The 11,617-nt window shown below is 55.3% G+C and overlaps 2 protein-coding genes across 2 annotated transcripts in view; one reads left to right on the top strand and one right to left on the bottom strand.

Annotated features, from left to right (window-relative positions):
- JOSD1 (Josephin domain containing 1) overlaps positions 1 to 8,401 on the top strand; it is a 17,203-nt gene extending 8,802 nt beyond the window's left edge. Inside the window, exons 2-4 of the mRNA XM_004700258.3 lie at positions 5,171 to 5,299; positions 5,429 to 5,623; positions 6,392 to 8,401. Coding sequence (XP_004700315.1) covers positions 5,171 to 5,299; positions 5,429 to 5,623; positions 6,392 to 6,491 — 424 coding nt within the window. The 3' untranslated portion in view covers positions 6,492 to 8,401. The remainder of the gene's footprint in view (positions 1 to 5,170; positions 5,300 to 5,428; positions 5,624 to 6,391) is intronic.
- Positions 8,402 to 9,150: 749 nt separating this feature from the next.
- On the bottom strand, positions 9,151 to 11,109 carry TOMM22 (translocase of outer mitochondrial membrane 22). Its single transcript, XM_004700257.2, has 4 exons — positions 10,978 to 11,109; positions 10,642 to 10,760; positions 10,145 to 10,262; positions 9,151 to 9,759 (listed from the first exon to the last, which is right to left on the bottom strand). Exons 1-4 carry the CDS (start codon positions 11,092 to 11,094, stop codon positions 9,685 to 9,687), a joined length of 429 nt encoding a protein of 142 aa, XP_004700314.1. The 5' UTR covers positions 11,095 to 11,109; the 3' UTR covers positions 9,151 to 9,684.
- Positions 11,110 to 11,617: the final 508 nt, after the last annotated feature.

Genomic DNA, 11,617 nt, shown 5'->3' with positions numbered 1-11,617 from the left:
TATCATGGAGGTGAGCACACAATGATATGATTTTTTGTTCTTTGACTAGATAACTGATCCCTTCAGCACCTCGTGATCACACAGGCTGATGTGTTCCCAGTCCAGAAATCTTTAGGGGAACAGATAGTCTCATCTTTCTCTTGGGGTGCAGCTGGTGGGTTTGAACCTCTGACCTTGAAGTTAGCAGGCCAATATGTTTCCCCCATGGTCCCCGGGCTCCTTGGGTTTGACTGACAAGTGTTTATTGGGTTGGCAGTGCCTGGCTGTGAGGGATCCAGTTAGAAGAGCTGTCCTTGTGCTTGGGGCTTTACTTTCTGGGCGGGCACGTAAGTAACTGAGCCCTTCAGTGGCCCTCAGGAGCCCTGGTGTTCTCGCGGAGTCAGCAGTGACTCGGTGACGGTGTTCAGAGGCTCTGCCAGGGAGGACGCGTTCCTGTTTTCTAGCTGGGTGGCAGGTTCACAGTAAGACCTGGTGGTGCTTGGATTCGAATTCCAATCTGTGCGGTGTCCAGTTCTCCTTTTTCTGGTACATAGAGAGGCCGGGAACAAGCCCGTGGAGACCTGGTACAGGAGGTTGGGCTTGAAGAAGCTAACAGGGATGGCTTGGAATGGGACAGGGATGAAAGAAGAAAGGCTGGAATGGCCCAGGGAATGGGAAACAGCCAGCCGAGGCCAGAGGTCTAGGGATGACCCGCCAGGCACCGGCTCCAGCCTCTATTCCCATATCTGACTGCCACCGAGTTGATGCTTACTCATAGTGACCCTGCAAGACCCTATAAAACTCAGTAAGGGTAGAACTACCCCTGTGGGTTTTCGAGACTAACGTTACAGGAGTAGAAAGCCCTGTCTTTCTCCCAAGCAGCGGCTGGTGGTTTCAGTCAGCTGACCTTGTGGTTAGCCGCCCAGCCCGTGTGTGTAACCACTACAGTGCCACCAGTGCTGTCCATCAGTTTCCGGGTAAGTGTGTGAAATGATGCCTGGGTCTCTGCGGGATATGAAGGGCGCTGAATTGGTGGAAGGAGAGTTTGGAAGCAAGGAGATCAGCTAAGGACCTGTTTGAAAAGGCCAGGTGCCAGGTCAGGGACTCCGGGTTCAGGGAGCGATGGCGTAGACAGAGAGGAAAGGGCTTGCAGCTGAGATGGAAGGTGAGCGTTGGAAGAGAGATTCTGGTCCCAAACACCCAGACCCACATGCCAGCAAGTCGATTCCAACTCCTGGCCCTCGGGGGGTTTCTGAGACTGTCATTCTTCCCAGGAGCACCGCCTTGTCGTTCTCCCGTGGAGTGGCTGCTGGTAGGCTTGAACTGCAGCCCAGCCCCTAACCTAGAGCTCCAGCAGGGCTCCTTGAGACCTGTAAGGCGTACCTCCAAACCATGTTACCTGGTCAGGGAGGTTTGAGAGCTGAAGCACAGACTCCCCCACTTCCAGGAGACTCACAGAGAATATTAGCAGATTAAGACTGGCCTGTTGGGGGACAGGTTTACTCCCATGATGCATTGGCCAAGCGTGAGGGCTGCTCTGAGCTCTACGTGGGGGACGGGGACAGCTCACCTGGTGAAAGGGGCAGAAGCTTCCCTGTCTTCCTCGTCGGAGCCTTCAGGCCCGTGCTGGTCAGAGGCAATGTTGATGGGGATAGGAAGCTGCCAGCCATTGCAGAGGGGGACACTTGCTGAATCTTGAAGTAGCCTTCGTATGCTTGTGCTGTCTCATTTAATTCAAGTAGCCAGGAGCTGACGGGGGACTTTTTCCTACAAAGTCACCTTTTGTAGGTCCAGGCCGCTGGGCCTCAGTGGTCATCAACCTGGCCTGTCGCACTCTACCCTGTGGGTCCTCACCACAGGCAGCAAACACAGCTGGGGAGGGTTGAACTCTAGTGAGGAAGGCCACATGGTTTTAACATCTCAAAAACTCGCTGCCCTCGAGTCTGTTCCAACTCATAGCGACCCCATAGAACAGGCTAGACCTGCCCCCATGGATCCCCAAGACCAATCTTTACGGGGGTAGCCGTCTTCCTCCCATGGAGCAGCTGGTGGGTGCAGACTGTGGACCTTGTGATTAGAAGCTCAGTGGGTAGCCCACTAGGCCACCAGGACCCCTTTGTTAACACTGCCGACCCTCAATTTCTACATCTATGAAATGGAAATCATAATTTCTGCCCTCTTAGGAGGGTAGGAGCAAATGAGATACCAGCATGTCAAAAACTCTTGCTTCTAGGTTTCGAGACTGTACATGCCTGAGTTCATTCCAAACAGAGCCTGTTTAGACATGTCTCTGCACTCTGTGAAGGGCTGCAGATCCGCTCGCTCCGTCGTACCGTGTGTTCAGTGTGCCTCAGGGAGCCGTGACAAGTCAGGCTACATGTGCCGTGGACAAGAGCGATTGCTCCAAGACTCGGTCCATCAGTCTTTTGAGCCATATGTCTTGGGTTTGCCAGTTAGCTCCCGAGAGCAAAGGCCAATCAAAACTGGCTTCCCAGGGGCTCTCCGGGCCAAGGCAGAGAGGCCAGCTCCGAAGGGCATGGCAGTGGTTTGATGGTTTGTGTGATTCTAAGGGGCGTCTTCATAGGTTGCTTTGAAGGACTGAGGACGACCATGGGGGCCTATTATGAAGAAGCTTTTAGAAAACGAGAACTGTGTTGGGGAGAAAGAACCTGGGAAAGTTGTGCCAAGGGTTTTGGGACAACAAATGTCCCTTCTCGTCCTTCAAGGGCGGCAAGATCTGTCCTAGGAGAGGGCCTCTGAGAGGCTGCAGCCCTGGTCCTGCCCCTTTAGGATTTTTCTTGTTCTCACATGATGGGACCCCCGTGGCGATGCCGTCATTGTCGTCACGCAGTGCCGATCGAAAAGGCCAGAGAGATGGAGATGCCACGTTCTGGAGGACCTGTCAGGAAACCATAGCTTCTTTACGTTTTGATCTTTTTGTTTAATAAAACAGTACTTTTTGACTCACCCCTTCACCTGGGAAAACGTACCCCAGAGCACTTGACACAAAGCTCCTCGATACATGGGAGCTGTTGTGAGAGATAGGTGCCCTGGTGACTGCGGGTTCGATAGAAGTTTGGCAGTTCAAACCCACGAGCCGCTCTGAGGGAGAAGGTTGAGGCTCTCTGTTCCCGTACCAATGGACAGTCTCGGAACCCCATGCCCCAGGCTGGCTCTGAGTTGGAATGCACATGGTGGCAGTGGGCTCTTGATGATTCCTTTTTTCAGAGTGGAGTGTCTCAGATCACCCCTTCTTGCTAACTCTGGACTAGTAACAGGAGGTCTCTTTCATTCTAAGAGTTGACTTTCATTGACCAAGAAAGAAACAGGATGGCAAACTAAACAGGAGCATCCCTGAGCACCTGTCACGTCCCATGCCAGGTGACATAGGCTTACCAAGGCCAACGAAACCCCTGCTGCCATCGCTGCGTGGGAAAGCGCCTGGCAAGACATGTCTGGCGGTGACGGGGTGCTATTACAGCAAGGTGACCCAAGAGGAAGTGGCTGAGAAAGCCATCAGGTTGGGTGGCCAAGGAAGGCCAGGTGAGACTCAAAGCGAGAAAGAGGAAGGAGCAAATCAAGTGAAAATGTAGCACAGAGGGCTGCTGACGGCGGGCCCTGCCTGCTACCGCGCAGTGTGGGGCAGGAGCTCTGTGACCCCTTCCTGGGCGAAGGTCAGTGTGGTCAGAGGTCAGAGATGAGGCCGGCCTGGAGACGCCGGTGCTTCTTTCTAAGTGCTTTGGGCATCACCAGTCGCAGGGTGGGTTAAGCAGTGGCAGGAGTATGGCTTGGCTTGGAGAAGAGTTAGTATGGTGGTTGTATGCAAAGTTAAAAAAAAACACCTTGATAAGATTTCCGACGTTCTTGAAGAGCTGCTGTCCTAAGCCTGAAGTCCATGTGCCCTCCACGTCCGTTCCTTGGGGAGCTCTGTACACCCCCGTTCCTCCGGGCCCAGCTCCGGCCCCTTCTTCAGGAGGGCTTTTGCTCCGGCCCGGCCCTACAAGCCCAGGAAAGCAGAAAAGATTGGAAAGGCTGCTGGTACCAGAGAATTGGCAACCAATGGCTCAAAGTCAGGCAAACAAGACTGCCGTTGCTATGTGTTTGGCACAAGAATCTTTTTCTACTGATTGTGTGTGTGTGTGTGCGAGAATGGTGTTGGGGCCTGTCTCACCCCCTCTGGTCTCACACGGGGAGGAAACGGAACCTCAGCCTCAAGCCGAGGAGGCTGGCCTGTGAGGCTGAGGTTATGTCCCTCTGCTTCCATTCCCAAGGCACCCAGCTGCCCTTGCCACCTGGTCTCCGGCAGGCGCGGGCTCTGCTGTTGCACAGTGTGTCACATGGCTCTGCCTCCTGGATCTCGGGTCTGAAGGACATGCTCCACTCCTGGCTTGCTCTCGTTGGAAGTGAGACCCCTGGTTTCCTGCTTCCGAGACGGCTCATTGAAAACCCAGCCAGATGGCAAAACTGACCAGTCCCCGCATTAGCGTGTCCTCCACCCCATTGGCACGGCCCCACCCAGCCCTTTAGTGGGAGTCAGACTGCGGCTGGAAGAGCCTGCTGGAGTCCTTCGCGGCCCCACGGTGGGAGTGACGTTTGAAGCCGTTGCCCTGAAGCATGACACGGGCCCACGGGCATGTGTTTGGAATGCTTGTAGGCGGGCCGGGCGCTTCAGTTGACATAGGCCTCATCAGTCATGATTGCCTGACGCTGGCGCAAGGCGTCCGTTTGTGTCACCTGCCAGCCTCGGAGCATTTAATAATTAACGATTATAAGTGCAAACCTTAAGTGGAAAGCACTTAAAACTGGGAAAAACAGGAGTCATGATGGGTCCCAGGTGGATGAAATACCAAGTGCTCTTTCCAGTGCTGAAACAGGGCCTGGGTCTCGGCGAGAATGGGGGGAGACTGCAGAAACAGGTGGGCTGGGGTTCTGCCAGGGCGCTGCTCCGGGCCCGCGAACTGCACTGTGGATCTGCCAAGCAGCCGCAGGCAGCGCCCCCTCAATGCTGAGGACCTTTTTGGCAAGAGGGAGGCTATTCCCGGGTCAGCTGGAGCTGAGGCTAGAATCCTGTGGGAGCAAGAGGTCTTGTGGCCCCTGGGCCAGGGGCCAAAGCATCCAGGCATTGGGGTGGTGCAGGTCCAGGGGCCAGGCAGACAGCACACATGCTCCCTTCTCCCCTTTACATCTTCAGACTGTCCCCAAACACCATGGTGACACCTCACAAGAAGAGCATGCTGGGAAACGGGAACTACGACGTGAACGTCATCATGGCGGCCCTTCAAACCAAAGGCTACGAGGCTGTGTGGTGGGATAAGCGCAGGTAACCCACACCGGCCTGGACTCGGGGTTGTGGGCAGCGGGGACGGCATGGCCTCATGGTTGAGGTGAAAGCCTTGGGTCCGGGAACTCAGCTGAGGGGGACCTCCTCACCCCAACTCCTCTGCTGCAGGGATGTCGGCGTCCTGGCTCTTACCAACGTCATGGGCTTCATCATGAATCTGCCCTCCAGCCTGTGCTGGGGTCCAGTGAAGCTGCCCCTCAAAAGGCAGCACTGGATCTGTGTGCGCGAGGTGGGCGGGGCCTACTACAACCTTGACTCCAAACTCAAGGTGCCCGAGTGGATCGGAGGCGAGAGTGAGCTCAGGTAGTCTGTGCATGCCTGACTGGTGGGTGCTGGGCAAGGTTCCACTAGCCTGTGTTCTGGGGAAGTTGAGTGCATCTTTGGTTACCTGACAAAGGAGACGCTCATGCCATCCCATCTCCCTGCCTCGCTGACAGTCGTAGGATCTCCGACTTTAATGACCTTCTTCGTTTGGGCCAGGAGGAGCCCGGGTGCTGTACTGGGCACGGGTTGGGCTGCTAACCATACACACAGCAGTTCAAAACACCACCTGCTCCTTGGGAGAGACAGCCTCTCTGCTCCCATCGAGTTAGTCTCAGAAACTCCAGGGGCAGTTCTACCCTGTCCTCTAGGGTCGCTGTGGTGGGCACCAATTCGATAGCAGCCAGTTTGGTTTTGGGTTTAATCTGGGCCAGTCCATCAGGTTGGTGAGCAGATTCCTCGAGGCGTGGGGCCTAGCATTCCCCACACTTTAATAATTGCACTGGGATGGTTGCCAGTTCAGAGACTGGAAGACACAGGCCAGAGGACGAAGTTGCCCTTTGACCAAAGAAGAGGTTTCTAACCAGTAGAAATCCTTCACTTCAAGTGTTTCAGGCTGTTCCCTCTAGGACTAGTTACCATTGGCAACAACTCAAAGTGGAAATCTAGCTGGAGGACAGGTTGAGCGTGAGCAGTGAGGGGCTCTTCTCGGGGTGGTTTGGGAGCCCAGGGTATGAGTGAGCACGGTTCTTCGGAGCGTGTAGCCAGCATTGCATGTTCTCTGCCATCTGCCTTCTCCCCGCCTTGTAGGAAATTTCTCAAACACCATTTGCGAGGAAAGAACTGTGAACTCCTGCTGGTGGTCCCTGAGGAGGTGGAGGCCCGTCAGAGTTGGAGGACTGATGTGTAACCCAGCCCCACCCCGGCTTCCCTGAGCCCCAGCCCTGGAGCCGCCTTGACGGGCTGTGGCCCACACAGCGGCTCTGCCCAGACCATGTCCCCAAACATCTCGTCAGGTTTGGCCACCCCTTCAACCTGACAGTGCAATAGGACAGACGTGGGGACGGTTGGAAGAACCAGCAGTGTGGCTCGTTTCTGGGAAAGGCAGGGAGGAGCTCTTTGCACTTAGGGCAAGCCATTGAAGACCCTTGATTTTTAAGGGAGAGGTGGGGGGGAGGGGGTGTCCCGGATTCTTTTTCACTTTCCTGGGAGGACTTGACGCAGGTTCTGCTGGAGTGAGTGGATCGCTGCGGCTCGTCTCATCTGGAGATGCTGCCTCCACTGCCCCCATCCTGGAAAGCCGCTGGGTCTGAAGACGCGGTGCCCACAGGTGCCCACATAGCTTGACACGGGCTCGGAGGACCGAGAGCTGTGGGGTTGCTCAGGCAACCAGATCTCAAGCCCTAGCAGCGGGACTGCGTGCTGCCTCCACCCCCTTTTTTTTAAATCCCTGACGCTGAAAGGTGGTTTACGGCCATCCTTGAAGTTTTATAATGAAAAGTTCTGTAATAGTCCAAGCCGGGTGGTTGAGTCCTGCAATACTCTAGTGCGACAGGGGTGAGATTGACCTAAGGATATAGCCAAGCCCGACTCGGGCAGGCCCAGGTGGCTCGTCTCAGGAGCTCTCTCGTGGTTTTGTTCCTACCATTTCACTACATTTCTTTAGAAGGCCCTGGGGCAGGAGACAGGCAACACATTTTCCAGGTGACCCATCTGTCAGACGCAGTCACCTGTCAGCCTGTGAGAGCACATTGCACTCTGTTGGGACAGAATTGGCGGCAAGTGTTGTGAAGATGAGCTGCTCAGGCTCGGGTCACCGTTGGGACCAGCAGCAGAGCCTGAGTCTGTGTTGTGTGCGGTATGCTCTAGCCCTGGGCGTGGTCGTCACCCTTCTGAGGGTTCCTTCACAACTCACAATTGGCCCGCCTCTTGAAATAGTTATGGGTCCCTAGTCCTGTAACACTGGGGCACAGCTGAGGAGGAGAGAAGTACGTCCCGCCCCACAGTCTTCAGTGGCGTGGTGTCCTCAGGCAGGGAGGCTCCAGTCCTCACACATCAGCGCTCTTGCCAGGGCTGGGAGCTGCCCCACTGGCCAGACTTCTCAGCAGAGCCAGCCAGGCTGGCACCACGGGACGAAGCCCAGGCTTCCTCCCCACTGTGACTGGAGTGCATGTTTACACCAGCACTTGTTCTGCACACCTATCTCCAACACAACGAGGCTGGTTTTTTACGCCGAGTAACAGAAGCCACCAGGCAGCGGCTGCAGCATCTCCTGTGCTGTTTTCCACAACAGACCTGCTCCGGCACCACAGGGAGCTCTCTCCGCCGGGACCGGCTCTGTACAACTACATTCCAACCAGCATCAGCCGGAAGTGACAGCCAACCTTGCTGTCACAGGCAGGACCCTGGGTCCACTGGCAATGGCCATGACAGTAAGCCATTTCTTGGGAAGAGGAGGAAGCTCTTCCCCACATCCCTGCTGAGCCCGTTGGCAGCACTCCTAGGAGCCCTGGGCACCTGGGCCCACCAGCCAGCTGGGCTATGCAAAGACGCTGCAGCACTTCAGGGCGGTTTCTCTGTTCATATCAGATTCTGGTGCTTAGGAACAGGGACCCATGCTGATGCCCAAGGGCAAAGAGGGCTACCTCTTTTAAGGAAGGGGGCAGGCCCATCCCTGATGCCCAGTGAAGGGCAACCCTAGGCTTTTTGTTTTTCTTGCTTTTATTCCTTTTTGTCATTGGCCTTGTGCTGGGTTTGTTTACAAAAGATGTATTTTGTTTAACCAAACATTAAAATTGGAAAACTCCATACATAATTCTCCTTCCTTGTCTGCCTGAAGTTATGTAAAGAAACAAACATCGCTACGATGCTGCTCTAAAAACTCCCGACCCTCATCACACATCTTCCACAGGCTTTTTGTGCTGGGATGAAAATCCAGAACCAAACCTCTCATTTTGTTTGGTTCTAAAGAAATCCTAGTGGCTTCCAATTCACTCTTATTGACAGAAAACAGCTGGGCATTCAAAGATCCAGCCCATATATACAGGATGCCCCTCGCGCCCCCAACAAGGGTAGGGAAAAGCACATCCGAATGGAGCCTGGACTGTCTCCAACCAGCAGACTGCTATGGAGCAGCCCTTTGGATGGGGGATGCTTTAAGGAAGCCTGGGGGATCCAGAGAGGTCAGGGTTCACCTCCACTCTGCGCATGGCAATAGACTAGGTCAAACCCAAGTTCTATTGGCAATTCCTCCTTGTCCCTAGGTTAAAAATTGGCACTCCCCGGCATCATTCTCTATAAGCATCTAGAAGTGCAGTGTCATCTTAGAGGCCTCCATTTAGTGACTGCCTTGTCCGAATTAAGGGTGAAGATTACTGTGCAGAAGGTTTCTTCAAAGATTTTACTTTGGGAACTGTCACTAACAAAGGCCTTAGGGCCAATCCTGTTAGGCAGTGGTGCTACTTGGGTGATAGGAAATGCTCAGTAGCAGCCCCATCTCTGCCCTTGTCAAATGCTCTCTGCGCTAGTGGCGGTAGCTGGTTTAAGCAACACAGAGGTATGGCGACACATTCAGTTGGAATCATTTTTAATATTTAAATACAAAAAGTGATTGCTGCCATTTTTTTTATACACACAATACAGGGTTATCGGCCAAAAGGCAGAGGAACCAGCTCCTCCCAACACATGGGCACAGTGGGTTTGTGCCTATCCACTGTAATGCACTGCGCCTGTTGCACATTCTGTGTCCCTCCCCCACCTCTCCACTCTGACACAGCCAAGTCACCAACACTCGGGGACATTCCTCCAGGGTCTCAGAAGAGTGAGAGGGTAGTGGTTCAGGACAACTTGGGAGCAATTTAGCAAGGGGTGGGTGGTGGGTAACCGTCTGCATTGCTGCACTCGGGTCGGTGTGCAGACAGAAGAGCGGTCCTGGCGGAGTGGAGGGCACAGGTGTATCTGTAGGGCAGAGGGATTCTCCCACTGGTTCCACACAGATCAATGTGCCAAAGTTTGACCAAAACACAACAAAAAAATCCCCAAATCAGCAGTTCTAACAATTCAAATTCAAACTTCTCTCACTAAGCTCAATACAGGCTAAAGTTCTAGATCTTCCCAGGCAGTGAAGGTAGAGGCCCTGGCAGTCCTCCTGACAGTCCTGTGTTGGGCCCTAGGAGTATCTGGAAGAGAAAAAGAGGGCAGTCAGGGTTGTAGCGGCTTGAGAAGCTCACGGTTAAGGAACACTGGTGACAGTGGATTAAGTGCCAGGCTACACCAGCAGCTCCAAGGGAGAAGGATGAGGCTGGCTGTTTCCAGAGGAGTTATTGTCCTCAGGTGGTCCGGTCCCACTCTCCTGCAGGGCCACTATGAGCTAGTTGGTGGCAAGGTACCGGGGAAAGACCTCAGATCCACCAAAGAGCAGGGTCAGCCACACAATGCCGAGAGCACAGTGTAGCACGCCATCGAGCTGTGGCGGCCGGCCCAATCCCTATGCACAAAACACGCAGGCGGAGGAAAGCTGCCACGGGTCTCCAGGGCTGGCAAAAGGCCAAGAACGGGGCTCACCTGCCGCTGCTGGAGCTGCTGCTGTTGCTCCATCTGCAACTTCTCCGTCTCGAAGACAACAGGGAGAACCAGAATCATAAAGGAGGTGGTCCCGATCCACAAGGCTGCCCTGGAGAACCTGCAAGGGGCGCGCGGTGGGAAGTCACAAAAACCAGGAGCCAAGCCTTCCCCACCCTACTTCAGACTAGGCATTTCCCCCAGCAAGCAGCACTAGCTGCACGCGGCAGCAGTTTCGGGAGCGCCTGTGTTCTTTTACTTAACAAAGCTGCTTATCTCTCACTTGGCTCAGTTAATCTGAAATGATCCTCACCGTGACCCTGGCCGACACCATTCCCTCTCCAGCGGAGGAAATCCAGGTTCAGAAGGTTAAGATGCCACCAGTCCAAGGTCACTCAGTGATCCGGGGGCAGGCTGGGCTCCAGCCCAGCTCTGCTGTTTCCAAGGCCCGCGTCCTTCGGCCGCACCCCCACCCCGCCGCCTTCGCCCTCGTCCCTTACCTGTACATTTTGTGAGCCACAAAAAAGGAGAGGTCAAAAGTGGCTCCGGCCGCGGACCGGACTCTCTCCGGGAACATCTCCGTCAGACCCCAGAGTCTCTCCGACAGGGTCTCATCTGGCTGTGGGGGAGGAGACGCGGGTCTGGGCCTCCGCCCCAGGGGGCCCGGACACTCCCCCCACCCCCGCCTCCGGAGAAGCCGCCGCCGCTCCCACCTCCCCCGGCTCAGCGACGCCCCTTCACCCCGATCCCGCAGCACGCGGCGCCCACACCCCCGGGCGCACCGGCTCCCGCCCGGCCGCTGGCTCCCGCCTGGCAGTCCCGCGGGGCCCCAGTACCTCCTCGTCATCGTCCTCCTCCAGCTCCTCCTCAGTCTTCTCCGCGTCGCCTTTCGGGAGCAACTCGTCCGGGGACGCTGGCGCCCCAGGGCCAGCTGCAGCGGCGGCGGCGGCCATGGCTGTAAGGGACACCGGAAGCGGAAGAGGAGTCGAGCGTCGCGTGAAGTGCGGACAGACGTGCCCTTCCGGCCACCACGAACCCGACGGAACTGAGGAGAGAGCGGCGCCCTCTAGATGGGAGGTCTTCAAACTCCCTTTAGTCAACTGAGGCGGCAGCCAAAGCCCTTTAGCTTGTCCCGTGTTTCCCAAATTTCAGTAGGCCCGAAGCATCCATACATAAGACATACATAAACCGGGCAAGAGACAAAGCAGGCCAAGGAGGAACTGATGTGTTTCAGGAAAGGTGTTGGCGAACAATATTGAATATATCCATGCACTGCCAGAAAAAGATGCATTTGCTTTGGAAGAAGTACAGTCAGGGTGCTCTTTCGAAGTAAGGATGCGAGACTTTGTCCCAAGTGCTTTGGCCATGTGGTCAGGAGAGACCAGTCCCTGGAAAAGGAGAGGGACAGGGAAAAGGACGAAGGCCCTCCAGGAGCGGCATCGGTGGCGCAAACATGACCACTGTGAGGATGGCACA

The sequence above is a fragment of the Echinops telfairi genome, unplaced genomic scaffold, assembly GCF_000313985.2.
Source record: "Echinops telfairi isolate 266 unplaced genomic scaffold, ASM31398v2 ScPeMD7_2;HRSCAF=8, whole genome shotgun sequence".
In the NCBI taxonomy this organism is placed as follows: Eukaryota; Metazoa; Chordata; class Mammalia; order Afrosoricida; family Tenrecidae; genus Echinops; species Echinops telfairi.
Note: the sequence above shows the minus strand (reverse complement) of the source record. Positions and strands in the feature narration are given on the sequence as shown.